Source organism: Mobula birostris, chromosome X (assembly GCF_030028105.1).
Source record: "Mobula birostris isolate sMobBir1 chromosome X, sMobBir1.hap1, whole genome shotgun sequence".
NCBI classification, from domain to species: Eukaryota; Metazoa; Chordata; class Chondrichthyes; order Myliobatiformes; family Myliobatidae; genus Mobula; species Mobula birostris.
In genome coordinates, this window is record NC_092402.1 from 48,721,245 (window position 1) to 48,735,073 (window position 13,829).

The following is a 13,829-nucleotide window of genomic DNA, read 5'->3' on the forward strand; positions in this document are numbered from 1 at the left end:
TTCTGGGCAAAAGCTTACTACCAAAATAATACTAAGTTATCAATGTTAGCCCACTCCTTCCGCCATCCCCAAGCATGCCGCAAAATTTGCTTTGAAAAGGCCTGCATTTTATATTGCGCCTCATTGTATCTCTCAGAAAATGTCCCAAAGCACTTCATGTTCCTGGGGTTATTTTTGAGTGCAGCGCCTGTTGCTTTATCGGCAAATGCAGCAATTATTTTGCATACAGCAAGGTTGCAGAAGCAGCAACTGAATCAAAGGCCAGTTAATTCATTCTTAGTGGCGTGTGTTAAGGGAAAACAAAACATTAGCCAGGACACCAGGAGAACTCCCTGCCGTGCCATAGGGCTTTGTAATATCCACCTGGGCCACCACAGCAGGCAGACCAGACCCATTTTGAAGTAACACACACAAGATGCTGGAGGAATTCAGCAGGCAAGGCAGCATCTATGGAAAACAGTCAACTGTACTCTTTTCTGTAGATGCTGCCTGGCCTGCTGAGTTCCTCCAGCATTTTGTGTGTGTTGCTCTGGATTTCCAGCATCTGCAGCTTTTCTCGTGTTTGTGCTCATTTTGAAGTACTATCTGAACGAGAATACCTCTGATAGATGTAAGTCAGGGGGTGGGTAGGGTGAGGAGTCTGTGTCACAACCCTCCTGCTCAGAGGTAAGCACTACATGAGCTGAGGGAAACCATGGCCTGCTTTTTCTGCCCACTTATTGTTTCTCTGGTGCTCCAGATACATTTGAGACTCTGGTTTATTGATGGGACATAAAATAAAAATCACGTGCTAATGCAAAAGCTACAAGAATCCATTCATGGGGTTGAGATATGAAAAATATGGTGGATGCAATGAGACCTTAAACAGCGGCATTTGTAGGTGCCATCGTAAACTGAGCATGCAGCAGCTTTTGTACTTCCTCCGACAATCCAGAATTTGACTGCCCAAGTCTGGTCTCACCTAAACTTTTTACCTTGTAACTGTCTCCCATCCCACATTGTTCCAGTCCTGGCTTTTCACTCAGACTTCCAGATGAAAATTAAAACCTACAAATGATAGATTAGACTTGTCCTCACATTAAAGCATTTCCTGTCACTCTACCAGAGGATTAGAGTTACCACATCCTAGTCATACCTAATCTATTAGGACTGAAGAGAGAATTTCTGTAAAACCAAGCATAGCACATTTAGCTCAATTTGTAGTACATCATACAAATTTAAATCCTTCATTTTCTCTCCCCAATTCTACTCTCATTAGACTAGCTAACCCATAATATATGGTCTAAGTTACCTCCCAATGTCACTCTGTCATCATTGGGCAGCCTGGTAACAAGTCCTGCTTTTTAATTTCCTTGTGGTCAAACAAAGTATATCAGACCCATGTATCATGACTGTATGCATTAATGCTCTCCAAATGCCAGCGAGGAGAGAATATTGCTTTTCTTACAGTGCCCTTTACAACCTCAGGATGTCCCAAAGCATTCAATAAAATATTTCATTTGCAGACACTTGCGACACAAGAAACAAGGCAGTCAATTGTGCGCAGCAAGCTCACATTAGCAGTATTGTTATTAAAAATGTTTATCTTATGTTATTTAGGGACAGACATTGGGTAGGACACTATGTGCGGAATGGGAGGGGTGGGGTGGAATCTCCCCGATCTTAAAAACATTGCTGTGGGATTGTTTACATGCACATAGGACCTTGGTTTAATGTAGCATCCAGAAGTCAGCGTCTCACAGTGTGGAAGGTTAGCCTAGATGTTTCTGCTCATGTGTCTGGAGTTTGGGACAGCCTAATAGAAAAGAAAATGCTTATTGACTTGCTCCCCTTGTTACTTTAGCCCTTGACTGTCTTCATGTCAGATGCTGCCCCTTCTGTTGAGATCACAAGGCCAGTTTGAACTGCACACATTTCCGTGTTGCCACTCTATGTCAGTGCAGCCCTCTTTCTTTCTGGGTTGGCCAGCAACACATTGTACTGAGACAAAATACCCAGCTTCAAATACTCCCTTGAATTGCTAAGCACAACACAGTCTATTTCTACAAGGTCACAGGATACTATTTACAGTACCTCCGTGCCTAAAATCTGTTCTTGGAACCCTTCAAATGGACAATGTCGACACTGCTTTTCCTATCCCCCAGTAGACTGATATTTAACTATCGTACTTCAGAAAACAATATGAAATAAGGTTCCGTACTTTTCACATTTCACTAAATACTGTAATATCCAATATTACACACAAATTTCCTTTACAAATTTAAATACAATTGCACATCTGAAAAAAAAACCCAGCAAGGGAACATTTGGTACTTGTAGGACCACCATTGAAACAGTCAGAAAATAAAACCAACAACATCTTCATTATGTTAAGTATAAAAGATTTGGAGCTGAAAACTGGCCTCTGTAACTTACTGCTGCTGTAAGGCTCCAGCACATCATGGGTTTTGATTTGTGTAAACAATTTCCAATTTTTTTTTTGAAGGAGTTATCAATTCTTTGCTCCCAAAGCTGCTCTGCAAATTGGGACACTTGTGTTACCTTTTGGTATGGCCTGCCAAGGAGAGTTCAGGAAATAAGCCTTAAAACATCGAACAGCTCTTGCACTGAAGAACAGCAGTTTCAATCGCTCAGTCATAAGATATTGAGACAAATGGTATTGTTATTTGTTGTAAAATCAACATTGGGCTTCCATAAAGTGCGCCTCCCGATCACTAAATCTTGCAATAAAATGCCGGGGGGGGGGGGGTTGGTGGGGGGCGGGGTTTGGAGGGTTTGGGAAAAGTCTTGAGGTTGCCCTTTAGGAATGTCAAGGTGTGGAAAGGAGTGCTTCAAGGCTTCTTTTTAATGTGGAAACCTGGAGTCAGTTCTTCCGAAACTGGCACCAAGACCTTTCCTGCTGATGCTGGGTGTTGTGCTGCAGCCATCACTGGGACAGCCGTGTTGTAACAGGACATCCATACACTCCTGGCTGCCTGCCCGCCAGGCATGGTACAGGGCTGTGTTTCCATTCACGTCTCTGGCCTTCACGTCAATGCCATACTGCAAAGCAGACAAAACCAATATAAGTGTGTTATTTTGGGGCCTTCTGTAGAAAGAAAGAAATCAAGAGTGGTGCTGAGATGGACAGGGTTGAGAGTTTCAGGTTCCTAGGAAGGAACATCCAGTTCTGCCCCAGTCCAACCAAGAAGACGCTATGCCCAAGGAAGTTCATCAGCACCTTTACTTCCTCAGAAAGCTGAAGAAATTTGGCATGTCCCCTTTGACCTTCACCAAATTTTAGCAATGCACCATAGAAAATATCCTGTCCTGATGGATCACTGCAAAATCTGTAGAGAGTTGTGGACACAGCTCAGCACATCATAAAAACCAGCCTCCCCCTTTATGGACTCTGTCTACAGTTTAAATAAAAATAATGGATCACATCTTCATCTGAGGAGCTCTATACATTTGAATCATTAGGGAAATTGATTCCACAATGTTAGTGTGGCTGGAGGAGCAGAGTATTGCTCACAGAAAACGTCTTGCTGAGCGCCCAATAAAGCACTGGCATTTGAAAGTGCTCTCAAGTTCCAGTTCAATCAGAAGTAATCTGAAGTTCATACACTTCAATCTAGCAAAGAGAACTGAGCAACTCACTCTGTAGTTCACGGAATGGGAGACATTTATAATTACAATCTCAAAGCAGTTCATTCCAGTGGTAATGCAGGAGTGGGGAAGAATATTAAACTGTGAAGGAAATTCATAAAACTAAAAGCCTACCATCCACTGTCAGGCTGGGCCAGGCTAAAGTGGACAGTGTAGGCTGCTGCAAGCAGGGCCACACAGCATATGGCAGATCTAATCTGACTTCTTATCAAGTTATTACATTATGACTATTTCCCTACTGGACTGTGGAAGGGCTGCTATTGCCAAGGGACCTTCAAACAAGATGCTTTCAGCTAGTTACAGAGGGCAAGAAATGAATGATTGTATAGAGAATATACATACATATATACATCCCATAGAGAAGAGCAGGGAGCTCACTCTCATTCTGAGCATTTCTCGCTCCATTAAAAGCACCAGTCGCAGATTAGAGTGTTGTCAGTCTCTTTACAGCTTGCTTGTGTTACATCCAAATAGACACTGCATTTGGTTGCATGGCAACAGCTGTCTGGTTTTCAAGAAATTTACCATATGAAGCCTTTGTCTCTTTCTGTGATGTGCAGCCAGCCAAAGAGATATACAAAATAATTTGTTCATAAATAATTAATCAAAGTTATTACTTTCACGTGACTGAGCTCCAAGTGTACTCTTTTATATGTTCTTTTATTCCCTCTGCTAGGAATCCAAATTAAGAGTCAGAGGGTTACAGCAGGTAAACAGGCCCTTCAACCCACTGAATCTGTGTTGACCGTTAAATGTCAAACACTAATCATAACCTAATCTGTTTTCTTCTCTCCATATTCACAACAAATCAGCTACACTAGTGCCAATTTACAGCAGTAACTCACAGAACCACTCGTACACCTTAAGGGATGTGAAGGAAGCAGGAGAATTCAGAAGAAACCACGCACTCACACGAAGAACATGAAGGCTCCACACAAAAGGCACCTGAGGGCAGGATTGAACTTGGATCTTTGGGGCTGCAAAGTAGACATTCTACTAGCTGCACCGCTGTCCTGAGCCTTGAATGTGATGAGGTACAAAGTCGGCATGTGCATCGGAAATGGTGTGACTTTGCCGGTACCAACCATCCCACCCATAGTGAGCCACTGTTCAGCCATTGCTCCGCTAGTTTACAGCAACTGTGCAATTCCAGAAAATTTTCCCTCATTCTTCCAAACTCCAGTGAGTACAGATCCAGAGTCATCAAACATTGCTCAAGTATTAACCCTTCCATTCTTGAGATCATTCTTGTAAACCTCCTCTGGACTCTCTCCAATGCTAACATATCCTTTCTTGGATAAGGGGCCCAAATCTGCTCATAATTCTCCATGTACGGTCTGACCAATGCCGAATAAAGCTTCAGTATTGTATTTTAGTCCCTTGCTTTTGTATTTTAGTCCTCTTTAACACTGCATTTACTCTCCTCATCATCGACTCAACCTGCAAGTTAACCTTTAGGGAATTCTGCACAAGGACTCCCAAGTTCCTTTACACCTCAGATTTTTCAATTTTCTCCCCACTTACAAAATAGTCCACAGCTTTCTTCCTTCTACCAAAGTACATGACCATATAATTCCCGACACTATATTCCATCTGCCACTTCTTTGCCCATTCTCCCAATGTGTCTAAGTCCTTCTGCAGATACTCTGCTTCCTCAACACTGCCTGCCCCTCCACCTATCTTCGTATGGTCCACAAACGTGGCCACAAAGCCGACAATTCTTTCACCCAAATCACTGACAGTGAAAAGAAGTGGTCCCAACAACGACCCCTCCAGCACCCACCACTAGTCACCAGCAACCAATTAGATATGGTCCACTTTATTTCCACTCTTTGCCTCCTGCTAGTCAGCCAATCTTCTGTCCATGTTGGTATCTTTCCTGTAATACCATGGGCTCCTATCTTGTTTAGCAGCCTCATGTGTGGCACCTTGTCAAAGGCCTTCTGAAAATCCAAGTACACAACATCCACTAACTCTCAAAATACTGGAGGAACTGGAGAGAAAAGCTGAGGAGTAGATTTAAAAGGTGGGGGAAGGGGAGAGAGAAACAAAAGGTGATAGGTGGAATTGGGAGGGGAAGGGATGAAATAAAAACCTGGGATGTTGATTGGTGAAAGAGACAGAAGGCCATGGAGATGTGTGTTGATTTGGATTTCCAACATCTACAGACTTTCTCCTGTTCATGATTAATCTGTTTCATTAGGTGGAAGCATCTCTTCCTTGACCAGGAGGGGAGCACTCAAAATAGTGATTATTGAGAGCTAAACCCCTTCAGAAAAGAGATGAAAGCAGTCCAGTAGATTAATACACACAAAATGCTGGAGGAACTCAGCAAATCACACAGCATCTATGGAGGGGAATAAACAGTCAACATTTTGGACCAAGGCCCTTCAAAGAACTGGAAAGGAAGGGGGAAGAAGCCAGAATAAGAAGGCAGGGGAGGGGAGCATCTAACTTGATACGTAAGACCAAAAGACATAGGAGCAGAATTTGGCCATTTGGCCCATCAAGTCTGCTCTGCCATTCAATCATGGCAGATCTTATTTTTCCCCTCCTCAACTCCAGTCCCCAGCCTTCTCCCCGTAACCTTTGATGCCATGTCCAAACAAGAACCTATCAAGCTCTGCCTTAAATACACCCAACAACCTGGCCTCCATAGCTGCTTGTTATAATAAATTCCACAAATTCACCACCCTCAGACAAAAGAAATTTCTCCATATCTGTTTTAAATGGATGCCCCTCTTTCCTGAGGCTGTGCCCTCTTATCATAGATTCCCCCACCATGGGAAACATCCTTTCTACATCTACTCTGTCTAGGCCTTTTAACATTCCAAAGGTTTCAATGAGATCTCCCTCATCCTTCTAAATTTCAGCAAGTACAGACCCAGAGCTATCAAACATTCCTCGTTTGATAACCCTTTCATTCCCAGAATCATCCTTGTGATCCTCCTCTGAACCCTCTCCAATGCCAGCACGTCTTTTCTAAGATGAAGAACCCAAAACTATTCACAACACTCAAGGTGAGGCCTCACCAGTGCCTTATAAAGCCTCAGCATCACATCCCTGCTCTTGTATTCTAGACCTCTTGAAATGAATGCTAATATTGCATTTGCCTTCCTCACCACACACTCAATCTGCAAATTAACCTTCAGGGAATCCTGCACGAGGTCACCCAAGTCCCTTTACACCTTAGATTTTTGAATTTTGTCCCCATTTAGAAAATAGTCTATGCCTTTATTCTTTCTACCAAAATGCATGACCATATATTTGCCAACACTGTGCTCTATCTGCCACTTCTTTGCACATTCTCTTAATCTGTCCAAGTCTTTCTGCAGCCTCCCTGTTTTCTCAACACCATCCGCCCTTCCACCTGTCTTCATATCATCTGCAAACTTGCCAATAAAGCCACCTATTCCATCATCTAAATCATTGACACCGACCCCTGTGGAACACCACTAGTCACTGGCAGCCAACCAGAAAAGGATCCTTTTATCCCTACTTGCTGCCTCCTGCCAATCAGCCGATGCTCTAACCATGCCAGTAACTTTGCTGTAATACCATGGGCTCTTAACTTGGTAAGCAGCTTCATGTGTGGCACCTTGTCAAAGGCCTTCTTAAAGTCCAAATATATAACATCCACTGCATCCCCTTTATCTATTCTACTTGTAATCTCCTCAAAGAATTCCAACAGGTTTGTAAGGCAAGATTGTCCCTTGAGGAAATCATACAGTAGTACATGTACAGATCCTTCAGCCCACAATGTTATAGCAACCTTTTAACCTATTTCAAGATCACTATAAACCCTCCCCTCCCACACAGCCCTCCATTTATCTTTCCTTTATGTGCCTAAGAGTTTCTTAAATGTCCCTAATGTATCTGCCTCTGCCTCCACTCCTGGCAGCACATTCCACACACTTTCCGCTCTCTATGTCAAAATAAACCCACATCTGACATCCCCTCATACTTTCCTCAAAACACCTTAAAATTCTACCCTCTCATAGTAGCCATTAAGGAAAAAGTCTCTGCCTGTCCACTCTATCCACGCATTTTATCATCTTATACACCTGTTGTCACCTCTCATCCTCCTTCATCCCAAAGAGAAAAGCCCAAACTCACTCAAACTAACCTCATAAGACATACTTTTGAATCCAGGCAGCATCTCCTCTGCACCCTCTCTGAGCTTCCACATCCTTCCGATAATGAGATGACCGGAACTGAACACAATAGGAGAACACAATTTGGGTCCTACCTCTGACATATCCTCTATACTTTCATCCAATTACCTTAACATTATGCAACTCCACATTAGCCATTTCCATCCTGGGAAAAAGGTGCTGGCTGCCCACTCTGTCTCTGCCTCTTATCATCTTGTACATCTCTATCAAAAATACAGTGATGTGATCCTCAAAGTGAGGGTACTAGAAGACACTTATATGACTTACGCCCTTGGCTTAGGTTTAGGACTCTGGGACAAATAAATATGTGACTCCTGATCCACTGGGAAAAGAAACCTACCCAGACCAGGAGCTGTGTGATCACCACATCCTTGAGCTCACAGGCGAGGTGCAGAGCTGTCCGCTTGTCCTTGTCATCAATATATTCGTTGATGTGCTCTTTCTTGGCGTGTGCAAGTAACAGTAGGATGTTTTGAAGGTCCTTCTCCATGACAGCTCGGAACAGCTGCTTTCCAATGGGAACATCGTGATATTTCAAGGGTGCAACAAAGAGCTTCTGCTCATACTTTGCTCTGATCCAATTTTCTCTTTCTTCCCTGTAGCAGAAACGTGGGTGAAGTGGGAGAGGTAGCGGAGAGAAAATGAAAGGCAGGTCACAATGAGAGCTGGATATTTATGACAAAATGGCAGCTAAAAAACTGTTTTGTTCAACACTGGAAGCACTTGCTCTGAATGGGACTGTGATTTCCACACTCACAAACTCAGAATTATGGTGGATGAAGGGAAGGATTCAGGGTGTTTTACCCTGAACCCTTAGTAGGCAGCAGTCTCTTGCCTCTTAGTCAGTATACCCTTTCATAAGTAGGGAGGTCTAAATTCACTGCATTAAGAAGTTCCTCTCCCCCCCCCTCCCCCCCCCACACACACACACAAATGCATACTATGCACATGTGTGCATTCACAAGATATTCAACACTCACGTACACATGTACTGACACACATGCACTCAAATACACACAGTCATAAATACACGCACACAAGCACACACTCACACACTTACATACCTGGAACCTCGAGTGCACACATACACACACACAAAACCTCAAATGCACGCACACACATACTCACACAAACACGTACATATACACACATATGCACTCATCACAGAACTCCCACTACAAGTAGCAACGTTCTTTCAAAGGTACGATCCCTCTCTCTGTGCCCACAGCAAAGGTCAGTGCCAAGCAGTCACTTGCCGTGTAGATTCAGGGGTGGGCTTGCTGCGCCCCTGAGTATTCCTCTCCCACATACTGTTTGCCATCTCGTTCCCGATGGACGTCAACACGAGGGTTAGCTCCAAAGGCCAATCATCGAGGTCCAGGGACCGGACTCGTGAGAGGTGGGTCCCAAGTTTGCGATGAATTCCAGAGCACTCAATACAGATGAGTGCCCCTAAGTTTAGACTTGCCCAGGTGGGATCTAGAAAAGTGAAAAAGAAATGTCTCAGCTCAATTGATTATTTAAGCAAACACAGATGAAATAAAATAATGGAAATCTCCAAATGCCTGGGCAACGGGAAAGAGACAGTGCAAAATGTGACACCAGACTGGTGGCCCATCTTTCCCCTACAAGTGGCTCAGATCACAGGCTGATACAGAGAGGAGTGAGGTTGGAGTGTTTTGGTGGACAAGAACAGAAGGCCCCATAGTTGCCCTTATTTGGCCTGTCACCACTGGTGCACAGCCTGTGGAGGCGTCAAGGTACAGGGACATAGAAGTAACAGAAGACACCTTTGTTTCTACTGGTTTGCTAAGCGAGCACAATTTCCAGTCTGTTGTCCAATCTAAAATGATGAAAATCTTCCTGATTGGTTGTCCAGAAATTTTTTAAAAAATGCTGAAAAAAACAACCCACACAAAATGCTGGAGGATCTCAGTAAGTCAGGCAGCAGAACAGAGAGGAATAAATAGTTGCTGTTTCAGGCCAATACTCTTCATCAGGACTTTTTATGAGGGGAACCCCACCCCTGTTACAACAGCAGGAGGCTGAGGTGAGGGCAGATGCGCAGGAGTGGAGGGGACGCGGGTGAGGGCAGCATCTATGGTGGTGGAAGGGAAACCCTGTTCTTTAAATAAAAGAGGGCATCTCAGATATTCTAGAGTGGAAAGAACATATGCGGCAGAGACAGAGGAACTAAGAGAAGGGAATAGCATTTTTTTACAAGCAATGGGGTGGGAAGAAGTATAATCAATAGATAACTGTGAGAGTCAGTAGGTTTATAAAACATATCAGTATAGTCTGTCTCCAGAGGTGGGTAAGTTCTGATGAAGGGTCTCGGCCCAAAATGTCGATGGTTATTCCCCTGCACAGAGGCTGCCTGACTTGCTGAGTTCCTCCAGCATTTTGTGCGTGTTGTTTATGATTTCCAGCATCTGAAGAATCTCTTGGTGCTAAAGTTGTTGAAATAAATACACTGTTTTACATAAGCACCATTGACATAAACTCAGTGCTCCCACAAGCCAGCAAAAAAACTACAGCAGATTTAAATAGAGCCATATGACACTGCAGATGCTGAAATCTGGAGCAAAAAAAAAATGCTGAAGGAGTTCAGCGGGTTGAGCAGCGTCTCTGGGGAGAAGAAGGGACGGTCAATGTTTGGAGTTGAGATGGTACATGACCAACTGAGTTCTTCCAGCAGTTTATATTTTGCAGCAGATTTAGAACATAGAACATAGAACACTAAAACACAGTGCAGGCCCTTCGGTTGTGCCGACTTCTAACCTACAGATCACTCTAACCCTTCCCTTCTACATAGCCCTCCATTTTTTTGTCATTCATGTGTACCACCACTCTCTGTGTGAAAAACTTACCTCTGACATACCCCCCTATATTTTCCTCCAATCGCCTTAAAACTCTGCCCCTCATATTATCAATTTCCACCCTGGGGAAAAGTCTCTGGCTGTCCACTCAATTCCTCTTATCATTTTGTACATCTCTATCAAGTCACCTCTCATCCTCCTTCGCTCCAAAGTGAAAAGCCCTAGCTCACTCAACCTATCCTCATGAGACATACTGTCTAGTCTGAGGTATATTAGGATGGAAATGGGTTTGGGGTTCACTCAGTTTCAGGAGCAAATGGGATGCAAAGCATGTTAATTTAGCAGTGGGTTGGACTTTGACCAGTCAGTGCAGGCACTGGGTCCATGTGGCAACTTAATGGTCCGTTAATTTTGGGCTCTGAAGACTGGCTGAAACAGGAGCGAGGTGCCCTGAGCGTGCAAGTTATGACCCAATTAGTAGGGAGTATAACAGCATGCCTGGTTCAAATGGACTTCACAACCTTGAAGGAAATGACACATATAATTGGAGGATGACGATCTGTTTTAAGGTCTTGAAAAATTTATAGGTCCTTACTTGCAGCATTGCAGTCAACACAGAACGAGTTGCCTTTCGCATTCCTTATCGCCTGAATGGCGACAGCTTCACTCCGGCTGTCCATCCGAGCCTGAAGTACAAAGGTTTTGCATTTAGTGAGCTCAATGGACACACAAAGACAGTAATGAAAAGCACTGCTCTCTCGCAATACACAGAGTTCCAAGCCAAGCTCCCAGAATTCAAACCAGTTTGTGCCAGAAATGTTCCATCTTTCATTCCTGGGATGTGAATGCTACCAGCAAGGTCAGCATTTATTCTCCATCCTACATTTCAGAGCCCCAGAGTCCAGGGTCACGTATTGACTAGACTGGGCAAGGATGGAAAATTTCCTTACTTGAATATATTAGTGAACCAGGTGGTAGTTTTCTGCTTATTTTACAGGTATATCCACAACTGCTGTGGTAGGATTTGAACTCTTGTCACTGCATCAGCAGTGCAGGCTCTGGGTTTAGAAACTTTGCCCCTATGCTGCCATTCTTCATCAGGCAAATCTCTTTTTATTTTATACATTTTATTTAGAGATACAGCACAGTAACAGGCCCTTCCAGTCCAACAAGCCCATGACACCCAATTATGCCCATGTGACCAATTAACCTACAAACTCGTACACCTTTGGAACGTGGGAGGAAACCCAGGCGGCCACGGGGTGAACATACAAACTCCTTACAGACAGTGGCGGAATTCAACCTGGTTCGCTGGCACTGTAATCACATTCCACTAAGCACTATGCTACCATGTCAGCTTGGTCTCTCCTGGACTCCAGGTGGAGTTTGTTACCCAGTTGAACCACTGGGCAGAGTCAAACCTAAATGAGTAAATTTTTCTTTTATTCAACCTTAGACTACCCTGAACTGTAAAACAAGTTTCAAAGAAAAGCATAGGTTCCTGAAAATGCTCTGCAGTAAGAGAGGAAGGAGAAACAGATCTAACATTTCATTTTAATGACATTTCGCCAGAATCAGGAAAGTCATTGATCCTAATCTTTTTTTGTTTGCTACCACAGATGTTGCTGATCTGCTGTGTATTTCCAAGATTCTGTTTTAGTTTTCGAGCCTTTGTGCTGTTCTGCCCAGTGGAACAATGTGGCTTGGGGTTGGCTGATATTAAAATAAACATCCAAGGTGCTTGCCCTGACACTGCCACCTGTCAGCGCTGCTCAACATCAATTCTGGAAAATATTAACAAGAGGAATGAAACAAATGCAACTTATTTTCAGCATTTTAAAAAGCAGCACTGGGGGTCATTCCAGGCGTCATTCTACCATCGTGTCCTCACTGAATCTCCTCTATTTCCTGCACATCCACACTCACACCATCCTCTGCTGTCATAACAGGGATGGGGTTCCCCTTGTCCTTACTTACCACCTTATGAGCCTCCGTATCCAGCACGTCATTCTCTACATCTTCCGCCACCTACAATATGATCTTACCACTAAACACATCTTTCCCTCCACCGTTCTCCACTTTCTGCGGGGATCGCTCCTTATGTGATTCCCTTGTCCACTCATCCCTCCCCTCTGATCTCCTTCTTGCCATTTATTCCTGCAAGCAGAACAAATGCTACACCTACCACTTCACCGCCATTCAACGCCCCAAAAAGTCCTTCCAGATGAAGCAACACTTCACCTATGAGTCTGTCGGGTTCATCTACTGTATCCGGTACCTGACGTAGATCGGGGAACTACTTTTCCACACACCTCCTCTCCATTCGATGCAAAAGGCAGGATTCCCTTGTGGGCACCCATTTCAATCCTACTTCCCATTCTAACGTCCTCTGCTGCCGAGATGAGGCCAAACTCAGGATGGAGGAGCAACATCTCATATTCTGTCTGGGTAGCCTCCAACCTGACTGCATGAACATTGATTTAACTAACCTCTGGTAATTTCTCCCCCCTCCCCAATTCTCTCTTTATCCATTCCCCATTCTGGTTACCCCCTCACCCCTTCTCTTCTCCTCACATGCCCTCCTCCCCTTCTTTCCATAGTTTCCAATCAGATTCCTGCTTCTTCAGCACTCTACCTCCCAGCTTCTTACTTCAAGCCCTTCTCCACCCACCCACCTTTCCCCTCACCTGGTTACACCTATCACCTGACAGCTTGTATTCCTTCATCTCTCACACCTTTTTATCCCGGCTTCTTCCCCTTCCCTTTCCAGTCCTGATTAAGGGTCTCAGCTTGAAACGTCAACTTTACTCCCCTCCATAGATGCTTGCCTGACCAGCATTTTGTCTGTGTTGCCCTTATGAAGTGACAGCGTCCAGCGTCCAGGTCTTTGCAGACTGAGTTACCTTGTTCTTGCTACTTTCGCAGGACTGCAGGCTGGCCAGGATTTGACTCTCAATGGCTTGTACCCAGGCATCCCTCTCTTCGAAATTCGCAGCTTCAAAGTACCACATCTGGCCTGTGCTGGAGACGATGGTGAACTCAATGTTCTCCTCTTGCTCTGTGATAGAGTAAATCAGAAGGAAATAGGAAAACCCAGCACTGATGTGAAAGTCTGATGCTGCTACCAGGTGTGAGGTATATTGGGAGGGCTCATTGTGCTGTGCATGAAGGTATTTACTAACGCAAC

At 44.2% G+C, this 13,829-nt stretch overlaps 1 protein-coding gene across 2 annotated transcripts in view; it reads right to left on the reverse strand.

Annotated features, from left to right (window-relative positions):
• Positions 1-509: 509 nt before the first annotated feature.
• The window catches only part of LOC140191476 (arf-GAP with GTPase, ANK repeat and PH domain-containing protein 1-like), a 188,138-nt gene continuing 174,818 nt past the window's right edge, over positions 510-13,829 (reverse strand). For both annotated transcript variants that reach the window (XM_072248921.1, XM_072248920.1), the window contains exons 14-18: positions 13,546-13,700; positions 11,238-11,328; positions 9,080-9,302; positions 8,164-8,419; positions 510-3,042 (exon numbers count right to left, since the gene is read on the reverse strand). In XM_072248921.1, the coding sequence (XP_072105022.1) occupies positions 2,845-3,042; positions 8,164-8,419; positions 9,080-9,302; positions 11,238-11,328; positions 13,546-13,700 (923 nt within the window). In that variant the 3' untranslated portion in view covers positions 510-2,844. The remainder of the gene's footprint in view (positions 3,043-8,163; positions 8,420-9,079; positions 9,303-11,237; positions 11,329-13,545; positions 13,701-13,829) is intronic.